The sequence below is a fragment of the Corvus hawaiiensis genome, chromosome 15, assembly GCF_020740725.1.
Source record: "Corvus hawaiiensis isolate bCorHaw1 chromosome 15, bCorHaw1.pri.cur, whole genome shotgun sequence".
Taxonomy (NCBI): domain Eukaryota; kingdom Metazoa; phylum Chordata; class Aves; order Passeriformes; family Corvidae; genus Corvus; species Corvus hawaiiensis.
In genome coordinates, this window is record NC_063227.1 from 9900360 (window position 1) to 9917340 (window position 16981).

At 41.8% G+C, this 16981-nt stretch overlaps 1 protein-coding gene across 3 annotated transcripts; it reads left to right on the plus strand.

Annotated features, from left to right (window-relative positions):
* The first annotated feature begins 34 nt into the window (after window positions 1-34).
* On the plus strand, window positions 35-14853 carry SAR1B (secretion associated Ras related GTPase 1B). 3 transcript variants are annotated; one of them, XM_048319510.1, is made up of 7 exons: window positions 35-287; window positions 4724-4794; window positions 7667-7786; window positions 8569-8634; window positions 9194-9297; window positions 9448-9579; window positions 11093-14853. In XM_048319510.1, exons 2-7 carry the CDS (start codon window positions 4740-4742, stop codon window positions 11207-11209), a joined length of 594 nt encoding a protein of 197 aa, XP_048175467.1. In that variant the 5' UTR covers window positions 35-287; window positions 4724-4739; the 3' UTR covers window positions 11210-14853. The 3 variants fall into 3 exon arrangements, with proteins under 3 accessions (XP_048175467.1, XP_048175469.1, XP_048175468.1); XM_048319512.1 differs by having other exon boundaries at window positions 275-367; XM_048319511.1 differs by having other exon boundaries at window positions 281-371.
* Window positions 14854-16981: the final 2128 nt, after the last annotated feature.

Sequence of the window (16981 nt, forward strand, 5' to 3'; positions counted from 1 at the left end):
TAGGGGCGGGGCCATGGGCGGGGCTGGCCGGGCAAGAGGGGAGGCGGACCCGAGCGGAGCGGAACCGAACCCTGACGAACACGACCGAGTCGCACCGAGCGGAGCCGAATCTAGACGAACCCAGCCGAAGACGACCCAGCCGAGACGACGCCCGCGCATCCGAACACAGCCGAGTCCATCCGAACATAGCCGAGTCCATCCGAACACAGCCGAGCCCAGCCGAGTGTGTACGCCGCGGGCGCCGGTGCCGGAAGGAGCCGCGGGGGGCGGAGCGGGCGCAGCCGCGGGTGAGTGTCGGTGTCGGTGTCTGTGTCTGTGTCTGTCGGTGTCGGTGCTGCCTGAGTCCCGGAGCACCTGAGGCTCGGCGGTGGGTGAGTGGGGCGGGCGGTAAGGGGTCTGTCCGTCCCGGCCGGTGGGAAAGCCGGGCGAGCCCCGCAGGGCGTCGGGCCGTCCCCGTGTCCTGCTGAGAGCGGCCTCCGTGCCGCGGCTGGGCCTGGCCGGGGGTCCCTGCGCTCCCCGAGAAGCCGCGGCCTGCGCGGGGCCACGGGCAGCGCGCCGCGAGGGGGTTGGGGGCGGGCGCTCCCCTCCCTTCCCTCCTATCCCTTCTATCACCTCCCTCTTTTTCTCCCCCCGGCTCAGCCCTGGGGGCTGCTCGGGCCGCTGGGAGCACCATCCGGTCCGTGAGGCTGTCACGGTGCTCGCAGGTCCCGAGCAACGCTGCTTCAGTGGGTCTGAGATGGTGAGGTGCGTTAAGTAACCCCATAACCCACAGATGCCCTGCAGCCTCTCTGGGCAGCCGTCTGCCACGTTGTATCGACCTGGCAATACTTGCTTGAAGTATTGTTATTTCTTCAGAAGTTACTGCTTTTAAGGGTTTTGTTCATAAGTCAGTGAATGGCTGCAGCAGCCCTGCAGTGAGGATGTGCTCTGACAGCTGGGCTTTGTGAGCCAGGGCTGGCTAAACCTCTGCATCAGGTGCCCTTAGGAACTCGTGTGTTGTGGTGCTGTCTTCACCGGTAAACTCTGCTGTCTCGAAGATGAGTTGCTGTCAAAAATATTTTAAAATACTAAAGAAAGTCTATGCCATTACCTCATTTTTGAATTCTGTGCCTTTCCTTAGCTTTTAAAATACAACTCTAAGTGCAGTTTCAAATCGAAGAATAAACTGTATTGTAGAATCTTAGTTTGTCCACTGAGTTTCCTAGGGATTTTGACTTTTGTTGCCTGCGGTAATAGTTTATAATGTTGTGGTGATCATGTTTACATTCTAACTGAAAAACTAAAAATACACTCTTAGCAGTGGGCTTTAAGCTGTTGCTGACAGGTTGTGGTTGCAGACTGAACTGTGGCTGAGGTGCAGGTTTGGTGCAGTCAGGCTGGACTGAGATTTCTTCCCTGGCTCTTACTGACAGTCCCCACACAGGTGTAGCACAGTGTGTTCCCAGTTCATGCAAGAGCTGTTCAGCTTGGGTGTCACTGGTTGCTATTTCCTAATTGTTCTGTAAAGGCATTTAAAACTCTCTTTAAAAGCCTGATATTGTCTCCTACCTGAACTTTGTGAAGCTTTGGAAGTGAGTGCTGTCCTAAGGTTTGGAAGTGAAATGATGAATTTTTAGCTAGAAAAAAGCAAGTGGAGTGTAGGAGGAAAAAATTTCCTAGTTTTCAGAAGATAAAAGACATGTGAGTGAGTTTGCTTGCTAGTCCATGCTGTCAGCAGCTTTCCTTTAAGGAGGCTGGCTCGGTGTTACCAGAGCCACTGTGCAGGAATTCCCCACAGTCTCCAGGAAGTGAACCCATGTCCTTTGTCTATGGAGTGGTGGACCTGGCTCCACGGGAGTTACTGGGTGATGCTTTTCTGATGAAATAATATTGACCAGGGTTGATGGGGACATTCTTCAGTGGTAGACGTGTGTCACTGAAGTGATACTAGAAAGTTAACTTCAGTAACTTTGTAGTGGAGACGCAGTGAGTTGGCGATGTCTGTAAAAGTAGTTGGTATCAAAGGACTGTCTTGGTCCAGCACAATTTTTCATTCAAAGCTTTCGTCTGCTTCTAGTGGATTATTTTCAAATCAACCCTTGAAATAACATTAATATAGTATCTTCATCGTGGCTTGTGAACAGTGATTGCTGAGTCTTCATTGTTCTGCTTTTATAGTGCTTTTAACATGAGCCTGAGCGTTTGAGTCCGTGTATATTCAACAGCCTTAGCTCTTCCCTAAATTTGCTCTCAGCATAACAACTCTGGAAACCAGAGCAGAGCCATTCTGACTTTGTAATGCTTTGAATTGACACAGCTCTGAATTATGTAGTTACTTTTCCTGTGTGATAAGGGTAGATGTAATATCTCTGTTCAAATATTACCTGTGTGCCTTTACAATTAGCTGTCCATTTTTTTCCCATTTTGGATGTGTTTTCCTTTAACTGCTGCCAGCTGATATGAAGGTTATTCTGGGAGGATTTGGATAGCTCTGTTTCCAACACCACTTTTCTTATGGTGATGGAAATTGAAGCAGTATTAATGCCACTTCAGCTATGTTTGTAGAGTAATCCTGTTCTCAAGTTAATCATTTGATTCTCACCCCTTGAAGTTTTTTCTGTGATGCATGAAGATTGTTTTGGTTGATGTTTTTTGTAAATCTAAGTGTAATAGATGGAACAGGTTAATACAGCTGAACACTGAAGTTATTCTCACCTCAGTAATCTGAGCACTTCTCTTACATCATGCTGTTTGCCCTGATTTGCAGGTTATTTGAGTCGATCATTTTCCTAAGCCCCACAGAGGCTTTTCTCGATTGGTATTTTGCTCAAGCAATAAATAAATCTGCTGACGTGTGTGTTCTGCCATGTTTGCTTATTCTTGACCTTTGCTTTTTAGCCGTGCAAAGGACAGTTTCAGTCATGACATTGTGTAACTGGGTGTTTATGCATTGACAAGCATATTTGATTTGTATTCTTAAAATTTGTGCCTGTTGCAGCTGCTGTGTTGTTCAGAGTAATGTAGATGCGGTTAAAGGTTTCAGGGTTAGTTGTGGCGAAACCAAGACACCTGGTGCTTCGTCATCTGAACAGATTTTGTTCCAGTACAAGCAAATGTCATTTAAATATTCGCTCCTCCTCTTTCCACGTTACCTCTGTATGATGTACCTGTTGTTGCATAGCAAAGAAACTCTTTGTCATGAGTGCAGTTGCTATGACAGATGCCTGGATTTTAGGCTGGTTCAGACCTGTGTTTTGACTCCTGTGTGCTGTGCTCCAGGCTCAGAGCTGCCCTGAAGTGCTCTTGTGATGCCCCAAGGCAGCCCTGCAGCTTCTAAACAAATGTGGTGAGAACCTGTAGCAGTGTGGATGCCTCTGCCAGCTGTGCTTAGCAGTGCAGTCCAGTTTTTCCAGGGCAGTCAGACTCCAGTGTCTGCAGAGCTTATGCATTCCAGTAGGAATTAGCTGGCTAAAGGCTTCTAAGGATGTTGCCCTTTAGTCTTTCAAGAGAACTGAAATACTCACAGTTCACTATGTCAAACTGGAGCTTTCATTGTGATTTAGAGCACAAGTTTGATGAGGAGCAGCTGAGGGAGCTGGGGAGGCTCAGCCTTGACAAAGGAGGCTCATGGGGAAACCTCATCCCTCTCTACAGCTCCCTCACAGGCTGTAGCCAGGTCGGGGTTGGTGTTTTCTCTCAGGTGACAAGACAAGAGGAAACAGCTTCAAGTTGTGACAGGGAAGATTCAGATTAGCTATTAGGAAAAATTTCTTCACTGAAAGGGTGGCCAAGCCCTGGCACAGGCTGCCCAGGGCGGTGATGGAGTCACCATCCCTGGAAGCGCTCAAAAGTCCTGTGGTTGTGGCCCTTGGGGACTTGGTTTAAGTGTTGAACTTGGTGGTGCTGGGCTAACAGTTGGACTCAATGATCTTAAAGGTCTTTTTTAACCTCAATGATTCTATGACTATCCTCACTTTAGATAATGAGGAAATTAAGATGAAAGCTAGGAAATTAATTGCTCATGGCTACACAATGAGCCTAGTACTGGCTCTCAGCTCAGCCTGCTGTTCTTGAATCTAAGCTGAAGGAATTCAGTGGGAAATATGGGGGTCTGGTGGGCTTTTTTTAAACAAAAATTTTGCATTTAAGGTTTGAATTGTGGCAGCCTGTGCAGGACAATACAGGAGGTCCCTGTCTTTGAAGGGTAATTCCAGTGCTTTGTGCTAGGTAGTTGTTTTCCATAACAAGCCAAACAGACAGGTTCTGTGTGGACAACAGGGATTTATTTGGTATCAAACTTCTGTAGATTCAACTCTGCAAAACTTTTTCACCTCTTACTGCCTCTGCTTTGAACCCCAGCAGCTCCCAGGGGTGGCTGGAACACTGACTCTGCACTGATATCCCTCTAGTGCCCTCTTTGAAGTGCCACTTTTTCCCAGTTGAAAAGTGAAGATCCTGTTTAAAATCTTCAGTGGATCATCACACACTTTCAACAAATTGTACTTTGAATAAAATTATTTTTATTTCTTGCAAAGACTTCAGTCCATGTAGTGTTTTCCCAAGGGAGGGGAAAATCTTTGCTGTTGTCACTTAATTGGTCTATGATACAGTTTACTGAAACTAAATTGGTTTTTTATTTTTAACCCAGGATTTTGAATTACTTTTGTTACCTATAAATACTTTACAATGCTTAATGTACTGTTGTGACAGAACTTAAATGCATTATGTTTTCTCTTTATTTCAGACTATAAGATTCAGATATGTTCCTATTTGATTGGATTTACAGTGGTTTCAGTAGCGTATTGCAGTTTTTAGGTAAGTCGTTATTGTTTGAGGCTTTTCCTTTCTGCTATTCTTGTGTAAAATATCTGTTCATCTCTCTTATCTTCAAATAAGGCTGCTGGGTAAATAATAATATTTGGTTTGGTGTATATTCAGTTACATTCAAACAAAAGTTTCACTTCCACTCCATCTTACATTAATCCTTAACTTCTTGAAAAAAAATTACATTTTCTTTCATGATCATAATTGGTTGGACTTTACTAATCATACTGCATTTAAGCTGGTGCCATTCAATTGGCTTTTATGGATCTTCTCCTGATTTTTCTCTGCTGTAAAGAACTGAACTCAGTTATTTTAATTCAGTTCTTTTGCACATGAGGATATAATTTCAGAATCCAAATAGGAGGGGCTGTCTACAAAAAATTAGTGCCAGATATTGAAGCCCTTTCTCGTGTTCAGCAGTGCATTGTTCTGTGACTTTCTGTTCTGTGACTTTCTATTCTGTGACTTTCTGTTCTGTGTCACAGAAATTAGTGTGAAACTTCACTGGCGTCTGCTCAAGAGCCTCAGAAAGTTATTCCCCGGACAAAAAAGTCTGCAATCCATATCAGTTCAAGGTGAAAAAAAACCCACAACCAGGAGGAAAATTAATGTTAGGATACTAAAAAAAGGATCAGAATTTGCAGATCACATAGGTAAAAAGCACAATTTTCGAGTTCAAAGGATTTTATTGAAGTGGTCAAAAAGCATTTGAGGCTAAGAAGTCATAGCAAGCTGTGCCACCTACCTTTAATCAGTTGAAAGTTTAAAGTTTTGCACTGAATGTCAGACCCTTGGCCTGCTATCAAAATGTTAGCCAGTGAAATTTTAACTAAATTGACTAATCTTTCTTATCTCCTCTTCCTTAGCTGCACAGTGATTACTGCACACTGGCCTGCTCTTCCATTTCTGTGCAAGCAAAGGCTAATTCTGCTGAAAGACAGAGAAGCTTGAAGTAGCTCCCTTTTATGTCCCTCTTTTTCTAAGAGAAGCACTTTCTCTTTGCATTCTCAGTTATACTTACAGTTGAAGAAGGCAGATCATAGCATTTTGGAGGCGCCCCACAGTTCCCTGTGCTGTCCTGTCAATAGGCTGATGGGTTCACTTTAGGATGAGCATCTTTGCACAAGTATACTTTTGGAATGCACAAAAACATTTTTTAATTTATATGTATATATAAAATCTCTGGTCTTGGTGTAGTGTAGCCAATAGCTGAAGTATGGCTGCTTGTTAGTCTTGTGTTTCTCTGAAAGACAGTTGGGAACTTGAAATGTTTTGGAGAAGCCAGCAACATCTGTCTGGGAAGCAAAGACTCCTGGATGTGCAGGCTGAGAGTGGCAAAAATGTTATTGTTTTCCTATAGGTTAGTAGAGTTTTGTTTAACTCATGAGGTGAATGTGAACTGGAGTTACTCCTGTGATGTAAGTTACTATAGGAAAATGTTTGTCCACTTCTTCTTTCTCTGTAAACATTAACACTTTCTCCTCCACTCTGTAGTTTAATAGTTAATATATATATATGGGCATGTGGGAAGGTGAGTTTGGGAAGTAAGAGTTGTTGTATTTGAAAGAACTGTGAAGACACTCTACAGGACCTGGAGTAATAAAGATCATTAATGAAACAAAATGAGGAATAGGAGAGAATATTCATTCCTGCAAGTTACAAAACATGTCCAGCTGGAATGTGATCCCTTAGATTGGCTTAAAGGCGGAGGGAGAGGTGAGCAAACAGCAGTGGTGTAAAGGTCTGCTGGGCAGAGGTACTTCTGGCCCTGGAATGCTGTGGCATCAGCGGGGCTGGCTGAACATCCCAACACACATGAGGATAGCACATTAGAGAAGATAGGTTTTTTCAGTACAGAACAGGATTGATTTCTTGTTTTTAAATTTAATTTATCTTAATCTTTTACTTTGAATATCAAGGAGTTTGAAGCAATGAAAACTAATTCTGGCAGAGGATACAGTGTTGACAAGTTGTAAGAGAATTGCCCTTTGATAATCTCCAACTTAAGAAAATACGGTGTTTGTGTTTTAAACCTCTTTCCTCTCCTTCACAGCAACTGTTGCATTTCTGGGGTTACAAGTGGAGGGGGAGAAGAAGGGCAGAAGGTATTTTTATAAAGATGACAATCAATGAAAATAAAATTTCTTATTCCTGTTAGGAGAGCATTGTCGCATGGGAACCAGTGTGTCAGAAGTGCCCTGACAATGCCATTCAGGATGTAGCCAACAGTTTTCCTGGGGATATGGGTGAAAGTTACTTTTTGTCCAGATGATATATTAACCAATATTAAAGAATTCATACACAAATTATTATTATTGATGTTGAATCCAATTTCTCCATATTATTCTGATTGAGGTCTGAATTTTCTTTTTGCCTCAGACAAGTGTTTTGCTGTAATTGGAGGTAGCTGAACAGAGTTCAGGTTCGGGATGGTCCATGGTCCAGAGCCTCCTGTTAGTGCTGGGTCCGCACCCACCTCTCCACCACCTGTGAGCAGAACTGTCCTTTTGCTGGGGCAGAGTAAACTACACTGGTAGCATTTAGTCCTGTTCTGCCATACTTTTTCTAAGATAATCCAAACGCATTTCCATGATTGACACATTCACACCAGCTGTGTGCCTCTGCTGCTCCTGCCAAGCATCCTGTAAGCTGCATGTTACCTGGTGCAGCAGGCTTGTGGTAAGTGGGAATGTAGTTTGTACAAGTAGGAGGACATTGATAAAGGGCACTGATAAAGGTGTGGTGGAGTTTGCCTGGTCTGTATTTTGTACCGTGACTGTAACACTTTGTTCTGGGGAGCAAAATCATCTCTAGTACTCCTGCTGGTTGAACTGATTATTCACTAGGTCCTTCTTTGTTTTAGGACTGTACAAGAAATCAGGCAAACTAGTGTTTCTTGGACTGGACAATGCTGGAAAAACTACACTACTGCACATGCTCAAAGATGACAGACTGGGACAACACGTCCCCACGTTACACCCCAGTAAGTTAATAGTGCTGTTCCTTAGCTAGAAAGCATTTGAAGGATTGCAAGAAAAGCAGGATCTGATTATACATCATAAGACCACCAATCTAACTGGGGAGAAACAAAGGGATTTTTGGGATTGCAATCCATGGACAGTTCAAGTAATCTTAAAAAAAATGTGTGTAGGATAGTTCAATGTGTTATATTTAAAATTAAGAGGTGAATAACAAGCAGAACAATGAAGCGGAGAGTTTATACTATAGAAGCTGTGAGAAATAGAGGCTTGCAATTTTTGGGAACAGCTTCTCTGTATAATTGGAAAATTAATGTTTATGTCTCAGAGGTTGCTGTGCAATTGTTATCCTGGTAACCTTGCAGGACAAAAAGTTCAACACAGGTTGAAAATGTGGATTGGGGAAGTCCAGTAAGGAGGTGAGAAATTGGGAAAGGATGTGAAGAGGAGAAACCTTGAACAGCATTGAAAACAAAATGCCAAATGCAAATCTTTTTGGCAAACCAGATGCCAGAGCCAACTGTTGTTTTTGTAATATGTAGGGATAAATAATGTAGGAATACTCTGCTGTATTGTAGATATTTCACACATGCTTTAATGGCTAATAACATTTTGGTGATAAGTGAATGTGCCATTGATTCTGAGAGAATGTATTACTCTCATTTTCTTCTTGAATAACAAAATACTGTAAAGAACCAAAAGAAAGTAAAATCTATGTGCTAGAAGGCCAGACTTTTCCAAAGCACTGCGTAATCTTCACCTGGAACATAATTCTGTGTATTTCCAGCTTCAGAAGAGCTGACAATTGCTGGGATGACTTTCACTACCTTCGACCTGGGTGGACATGCTCAAGGTAAGAGTGTGTGTTGACTCACTTAAGCTCACTGAACTGGGCTGGAGTTTGTGTCCAATCAGAAATACGGCCCTGCTGCAGAGAGTGACTTCCCACACTCTTCTGTGGCAGCATAAAAGACATTGGCTGTTCTTTTGCCCGTCTCCACCATTTATCACAAATCCCAAATATGATTTGGCAAGAGCTGCAGTAGAGCAGAAACTTTTGACTAATAATATGAAGAGGAGTTCTGTATTTTGAATTCCTTGTATTTACCTTTAAGCTTTGTGCTTCAAACTTACCTTTGTTGACATAATTCTTGGGGAAACAAAAACCATTTCCATACATCAGCATTCATGTAGGATAGAACAGTGATAACATTAGAGAGAATGATGATTTTGGTCTGTTATTTCAAGCTTTGTAAAACATGACATTGCATCCCAAAGACTGGCAACGTAGGCTAAGAATGAAAATCAAATTAACAAACCCACCCACACCTGTTGCTTCTTAGTTACCAGTGTGCATTGCTCTGTATTTGGGCATCATTTCCTTTTATTTTTAATTCTTATTTTCCCTGTAGCTCGCAGAGTGTGGAAAAACTACCTGCCTGCAATTAATGGCGTTGTGTTCTTGGTGGACTGTGCAGATCATGAAAGATTGCTTGAATCAAAAGAAGAACTTGATGTAAGTTTAAATAAGCTTTTGAAAGTTTGAACTTCTAAGAACTAAGCTCAAATACCCAACAGACCTCTGCTGTCACCTGCAAATGAGTAGTAGTGATTTGACCTTCTGTATTCTAAATTAATCAGTCCTCCTTTCTCCATTCTTTTGCAGTCACTAATGACAGATGAAACTATTGCTAATGTGCCTATCCTAATTCTTGGGAACAAGATTGACAGACCTGAAGCCATCAGTGAAGAGAGGTTACGAGAGACGTTTGGTCTATATGGCCAGACAACGGGAAAGGTATTGCTCCTTTTCTTCTTCTTTTTCTTTTTTTTTCTGGTGGGTTTTTTCTCTGGTGAGGTTTTTTGCTTAGGGAGTTTGGTTGCCTTATTTGTGTGTTGACTCTGGTTTGCTCCAGCTATAAAAAATAAATGTTTTTCTAATTTATAAAGTACTTAGTATATAGTAACAGTATATAGAATGAATCCTGGGGTCTCTTTTTGTGTGTTAGATGTATCCCTACTACAACTTCTTACATCATATTTAATGCCACATTTTTTCAGAGAAAATGTATTTCTATCTAGAATAATTTTTAGTGCTTCAACATTCTTATGCACTATTTTTAAACAGTTTTCAGAGGCAATAGTTACAGAGTGAATTATAAGAGAAAACTGAATAGAGTATTTCAGTAAGTGACTTTTCTCATTTCAAGTACAAGCTTTAATAATTTTCCACTTAACATATCTAAAGCTTAAGATAGATTTACACCATTGTAGAAGTCTAAGTTTGTAGGTTGTGAGAAAGAAAAAGCTCCTACTGGCATCAGTAGCAACAAGGCAGAATTTTAGTACGGATCTTTGTGATACTTCAACTCTTCTTAAAGTAGAGTTAATACAGTGCTCTTCTTGTGAGCATCAGAAAGAGGGTGCTCCGATGTCCTTGGCCCTTGGAAAGACACCTCCCTGCAGCTGACAGAGTTGTTCCACTGTGGCTTCCATCCCAGCTCCCATTAGCTGACCAGCTCTGCTGAGGGCACCTGCCTTGCAATTCTTCTTTGCTTATTCACTCTTAGGTGCCTTCTTTAAAGTTCAGTGTCAGTCAAAGTTTAGGTCAGGCAGGAACAAATCTTTAGTTCCTTGTTTGATGCATTTTACCCTCTTGTTTTCTGGTTTTTACACCGCATGTATTTGATGAAGTATGAACACCACTGTGAATCTCTGTTTGAACAGCAGCTTTATTGCACTGTGCTGATCTTGGCAAGCAAGCACCTTGCGCTCTTGCTTCGGTCAGTCCTAAAATTTGTAGCAAATGCTTTTTTTATCTGGTTGGAAAACTGTTGCAAACAGAGCAGGGAACTGTGACTGAACACCAAATATAAGCTCTGAAATTCTCTTTGCATGTTTGCTGTTCCATTCTGGTTTCACATACTTCCCCCTCTCCAGTGTGGATGCATGTGAAAACGCACATAGTGTATTTCTTGTATACAAGTTACTGAGATTAAGGTCACGTGTTCTGGTCTCTCTGTGGAGGTGTCAGGCCCAGAGAAGCTGGGGATGCCCCATTCCTGGAAATGTTTGCTTGGAGCAACCTGGTCTAGTGGAAGGTGTCCCTGCCCATGGCAGGGGTTTGGAATGAGATTAGCTTTAAGGTCCCTTCCAGCCCAAACCATTCTGTGATTTTAGATTAATTTATTTTCTAAAATTACAATATCAAACACAAGTTAAAATAAGGGCATTCCATATACGCAGATGTCCATATAGAATAGATGTTGTTTATAAGGGAACTGTAAGGGAATGTTTGTGTCTCTCTGCAGGGCAGCACACCACTGAAGGACCTGAATGCCAGGCCCCTGGAGGTGTTCATGTGCAGTGTGCTAAAGAGACAAGGCTACGGGGAGGGGTTCCGCTGGATGGCCCAGTACATCAACTGATCCCTGCCAAAATCACGGCACATCCTGGCCCGGGTCTCAATGTTGTCTGCTCCTTATTTGATCACTCAGTGTACGTAACTTGAATTCATTTGACTGTTCAATTTTAAAAATACACATTTTTAGCTAATTATATCATTGATGCTAAATTGTAAGTGTGAGGATTGCAAAATTATTTCAAGCAAGTTTGTAAGTTTAAATACCACAACCTGTGAGCTTTCTAATCCCATGCAACATCCTTTTGCAGCTTTTAATTTAATGAGTCTCCAGCACCATTTTTGGTCAGAGCAACTTTCCAGTACAGTATGTTTGAATGCACTTTTTAACAGCTGAAAACGATGAACATGTGAAAAATATTTAATGCTTATGTTAAATTTTTTATGTACTTTTTTGAAACTGGTTTTATAACTTTAGAGTATATAACCATCTTTCAAGGAATAATAAATAATTAGCTGATGGATAATTGCATGATGCCTTACAGTTTTCAATAATACACTTTCTTATGCAACGTCATGCAATAAATTTAAATCCAGGTTTTGGCAACTTTAATGGGAAATGCTTCGTTTTAATGTGTCTTAACTAGTGAGGCTGATCTGAATATGTGGGATATTTTCCTGAAACACAAGCAGGCCACAAAGTAGTTTCATTGTAGGTTAGAGTAAGGTGGGTTTTTTCAGACTACTAAATTGTATTTATTTTAGGATTTTGCATAGTAAAGGAAAAATCTAATGTGATCCCCTTGTAGTTACCACAAATACAAATAGTGTAAATTAGCTGTGCCAAAGTAAATCTTGAGCTAATGACAAAAGTGGTCTTAATCTACTGGTCTCTTGAATTAAACCCCTGATGTGACACAAGAATTACAGTTTCTTTCTGAAGAAATTAAGAATACCGCTTCATTAAACATCCTGTTTCCAATTTCTTTAGTTTTTGGGTCTGCCAGAAGACATGCCACTGAAATTTCCAGGAAGAAAATGGGTTGCCATTGCTGCTTTTGAAAATTTACCAGCTCGCAGCCTTTGGCCAGTTTTATTTTTGGTATTTTGAGCTGGGACAAGATGGATTCTTTTATGTGGTTTTGCCTTGAAACCTGGCTAGTGTGGCAGCTGCTGGCTGCCCAGGGGACTTATTTCTGGGGTAAAATTCTGTCCCCCTTTCCAGTTTCTGACTGCTTTTCCCTGCTTTTGAGTGTTAGTTCCCCAAGGAGAAAGCAGATAATCTTTGAAGAAAGATTTTTTTTGTTTGTTTGTTTTTTTAGTTTTTTTTTTTAGTTTCTTTTTCCCCAGCAGATTTTATTGATGCTGGCTGGGAGCTGTGGTTGGTGTTTCCATGTGCTGGGCATGTTTTACTCCTAATTTGCCAAATGAAGGTGGGGTTTCAGCTTTGGAGTCACCATTTCACTATGATGGGTTTGAGTTTCACTGTGTAGTTTGTTTTCTCCTTGTACAACTACAAACTGCAGCAAGTTGTACTGAATCCCTTCTACATCCTGTTGTACATCTTCTCCAAAATACTTTAGGCCTTATGTTTCCAATATCCATGGCAGCAAATGGATTTCTGACTGGTTTGATTTCACAAATAACTTTCTCTTGACCTCTGGGGTTGATTTAAAGGCTGTAGGCACAAAGCAAATAAATGAGACCTATTCCTTGCCTGAACCTGAACTGGTATGATTGAATATTGATGATCAGTTCCCCACAGTCCTAGATTGTGCATCTGAATAATTCAGAACCTAATATAAATTGTAAATGAAGTTTATTACTGTAGAATCACATGCAAAACATTAAGCCCAGTTCGTGTGTGGTGAAGTTCAGTATGATGGTATTGGATGGCTTTTCTGCATTTAAACTCGTGCTCAGCTGTAGAGTGGTGTCTCTGCTGCATAAATCCAAACTGGAGGCAAGAAGTGGCCTCTCACCAGCGTGTGGACAGTGTGTATCTTTACTACCTACAGCCATTATGTAGGGGATATGCCTCTTGTTTTTTTCCTCTAGCTTTTCCTGATGATGTTTATAATGCAGAGAACCACGGCTAAATCACTAGATGGTGTAAATATTAAAAGTACTACTTGCAGAGTCACATTGTGGTGTTGATGTGAGAGATTTGGCACTGTATTGCCTGTGCTTATGGAAATGAAGCTGGAGGTGGAGATGTTCTGCTGCACTTCCACAGGCTGAGCTATTGCATGGGCATGGAGGGGTCCTCTTCACCTGCTCTTCCAACCAACCGTGAACAACAGCAGTAAAGAAGGGGGTAATCCTATTAAAAATTAAAAAGGAAGGGAGGTGATGGTGCTTAAAAGTGTGTGTTAAGAATAATTCTCAGTGTTATGGAACCACTCCTGATTTCCTGGTTCCTGCTGTGGGATGGTGGCTGCAATGTGATTGTAATAAGGGCATGAAGAAACCTGGACCTTGTGTTATCCACCTGGGTATGTTGGAATAGCTGATCAGTGCTCAGTGAAATACAAGAATAATCTTGCTCTGTTTCATTTCATTCAGCAGAGGAAGGACCTTTCTTCTGTAGTTTACATTCTATTGTGCACGAGTGTGAATGAGTGTTGTGTGTCTTTGTGTGAAGACTTCATTAATAGACAAATATACTGACGAGGATTTTCCTCGTGGTTCTCATCCCCACCCCCTCCATACCTCCCTGGCCATTTATTTCTATTTTATTCCTATGACTATGTCCAGTCTTGCTTTTAAAAAAGCAGTGTTCACATTTGGGTCTGACTTACATGAATTTTTTTTTTTTTTTTGCACTCTTGACTATGCAGATTTCAATTGAACATCACTTTAAAGAATGTGAAAAAGAAAACTCATTAATAAAGATGTTGTTTATGAATTGTGTCATTTTGCTTTTACATTGCAACAGTTCCTTAAGAGAAATGAATGCAGATTTCTAAGATCCTAATAACTACTACTGACAGTGGCCTGCATTTCACGGCAGTGACCCCAGTTGCTAGCATCTCTGGGTTGAATAAGATTTATTTTGCTTGGATGTAATTAAAATTGGGGTCTAGTATGTATTGTATAACTGAGAGGTGATTGCTGTATTTCAGTCTTGGTTTAATAAATTTTTCAGCAACAATTACTAGCATTGGAGATGGGAAAGCTCTCCAAGCTTTCTCATTTATGCTCTTGCCAGATCAGGATTATTTCTGTGTTCAGGTCCTGTCTATGATGTGCCAAAGGTGACCTGTGGCATTCACTGGAGTACCCGCATGCATGGAAGCTTTATTGTGTTTTGATAATTGAATTTGGGCATCAAATAGACTATTTGGCATTCACTTATTTATAATAATGTCAGTTCAGAAAAGTGATGGAGGTGGTCTCCAATCCCAGTGAATTCACAGGTCTGCTGGAGGTCAAATTGTTCTTCTCTTTGTCCTGTCAAAGTATTTGGTTTTTACCAACCAAAGTCCAGTGTTTCTGTTGACTACAACATGCTCACATTTAGGTCACACAATTGTTAGTTGTGGACTGAGGAGTTACATTTAAGCCTCATCCACTGGAGTCAGTGGGGACGTGTAACTTCCTTGCACTTGAACAAACCACTCTTTGCACTGGTGTTTCTGTTCTGAAATGTGAGTGCTCTAAATGTTTGAAAGCGTAATTTATATAATAAACTGCAGAAGGAAAGCTAAAGATGAAAGTGTTTGACATGTTGTAAATGTGTTTGTTATTATGTTGTCCCATCCCATGTTGGAAATACAAGTATTGGGAATAGAAATAAAAATTTTGCTTGAAAATTGAAGAAAAGAAGTTTTAAACAGGTAGTTCTTGTCAAATTATCAAAATCAGGAAAAATGTGTGCTCAGTACATGGTCTATGAGTGAATTTGGGTTTTTTCAGATGGGTAAAGTTAGTAATAATTCTGTCTCATTTTTGCTCAACTTCTGTTCATGGTTGTATGGAAAAAAATCCTCTATCTGGAAAACTCTTTGAACATGGAAAAAATTGTATTTCCTTTGTTGCAATTCTAAAATAAGATGGAAGAATGTGATCTTACAGGTGACTGATGCTTCCTTAGAATCCAGCTATGCTCTAGGATTGGCCCTGTTGGTGGGACTATGGAGTGAAGATTGCCACTGAGTTCAAACTTATCAAACTGAGTGTAGCCCACAGGGAAGTGTGTTAACCTACTGTTAGAGAATTTTTTTCCAACCCTAAGCATACGTTCCCCTTGGTTTACATTTTTCAATTTATTTTTTACTTGTCTGCTTTTGAATTAGAATTTAAAATTTGGTGAGCAGATATGGTAAAATAAGAATTAAAAAAAGATATCCCTTGTTTTTCTTACGACCCTGTTTCTTACAGCACATGTTGCATCATAGTAAGAAATCTTACAGTAGTATTTTGGAGCCTTTGATGCCTTTCATTTCAGGGCCTCAGAGCTTTCAATCTGCTAATGCTGCCTCAACATCCTTGTGAGTTGAAGGGCTCTTGTCCTTGTTTTACCTCTGGTGATGGTAAGGGCTGGAGGGATTAGGTCATGCTTGGTCTCTACCTGAACAAGAAGAGCTCTCAGAGAAGCCTCGAAGAAAGTGGTGCCTCTTTAATGTGGGCACCGTTTGCCCATGTCCTTAGCAGGATGACAGAAGCCTCTCTCACATAGAAGCTGCTGGAGATGCTTCACAAACCTTGTGAAAATTAGTGGCATTTTGGGTCCTGTCCTCGACAATCACAGCACAACAGCCACTCTGTGTGCTGTTCCCTGTGTTGCACCCAACAAGATTCAGTGGATAACAGGGTTAAAGAATGTCAGAAAAACTTGCAGTGTGTACACTACAAAGCTTGGATTTACTTAAAATGTCTGATTCTCCTTCCTGAATCTAAATAAGTTCTCATAAAAGGAGAACGTAAAGGCATACTTTACCTATTGGGTACAATGCCTGGGTTTGGCACAGGCAAGTAAGAGTTTATATTGTTTGGTTAGGTATTTCCCCCACAAAGTGGTACTTTACTGTCAGAGCAGTTTGATGAACTCCCAGGAGCAGCACTTGCTGGAACAAACCCTTGGCAGTAGCTTGGGGCAGGGATGAGCTGTTGGAGACCTGATCTTGGCCACTTGGTGATATTTGAGTACCCGACCCAGGGGCGGTACAGCGGCTTTGGGGACAAGGGCTGAGGTGTGACAAGCGGCTGGGCTGGGCTGGGCTGGGCTGGGACTGGTGCTGCAGCAGCCTCTGGTGAAGCTGAGCTGAGGAGACCCAGAGCTTACCCTCCTGGCAAGAGGCTCTGGAGTAGCTCAGCTTTTGTAGCACATGGGGATTCTGAGCAAAAGGATTTGGTTTTCAATGTCAATGTGGCTCTTGAGAGGAAGGGCAGAACTTAAGTTCGAGTTTGTTCAAATTGTGGTGAAAGCTGAAAGCTTTGCTAGTGGGCATTGAGCAGGCTGGAGGAGGGGTCAGTGAAGGGGGCGTGGGGCAGGGGCTGGTCGTGTGAGCATCTCTAGGAAATACTTGACCAAGTTCCCCCTGTGCAATGGAGGAAGGGAAGAATTAGTTGGGTTGAAAAATGTCCTTTTGCCAGTGAGGTAAGAGGGAGAGCAATTATGGACAGGGCTCCAAATGCTGCCCTGCCACAGCTCACGTGTGGGCTGACCGCAGGGCGGGTGTTTGGAAACGCTGGTGCTTGTGAAAGCAAAAGGGAGAGAGAACTTAGGGGAGTGACAGGAGCTGTATTTCAGTCAGTCTGTGCATGCTGTGGTGACAGCATTTGTCAGGTTATTTCAAAATCTATCCAGTATCCTACAAGTAAGCTGGGGTTTACT

What these genes read in the sequence shown, in the direction of transcription:
- SAR1B (XM_048319510.1), top strand. Translation starts at nt 4,740, where the DNA reads ATGTTCCTATTTGATTGGATTTACAGTGGTTTCAGTAGCGTATTGCAG. An exon ending in AATCAAAAGAAGAACTTGAT is followed by an intron (nt 9,298 to 9,447) that starts GTAAGTTTAAAT and finishes ATTCTTTTGCAG; the next exon opens with TCACTAATGACAGATGAAAC. An exon ending in ATGGCCAGACAACGGGAAAG is followed by an intron (nt 9,580 to 11,092) that starts GTATTGCTCCTT and finishes GTCTCTCTGCAG; the next exon opens with GGCAGCACACCACTGAAGGA.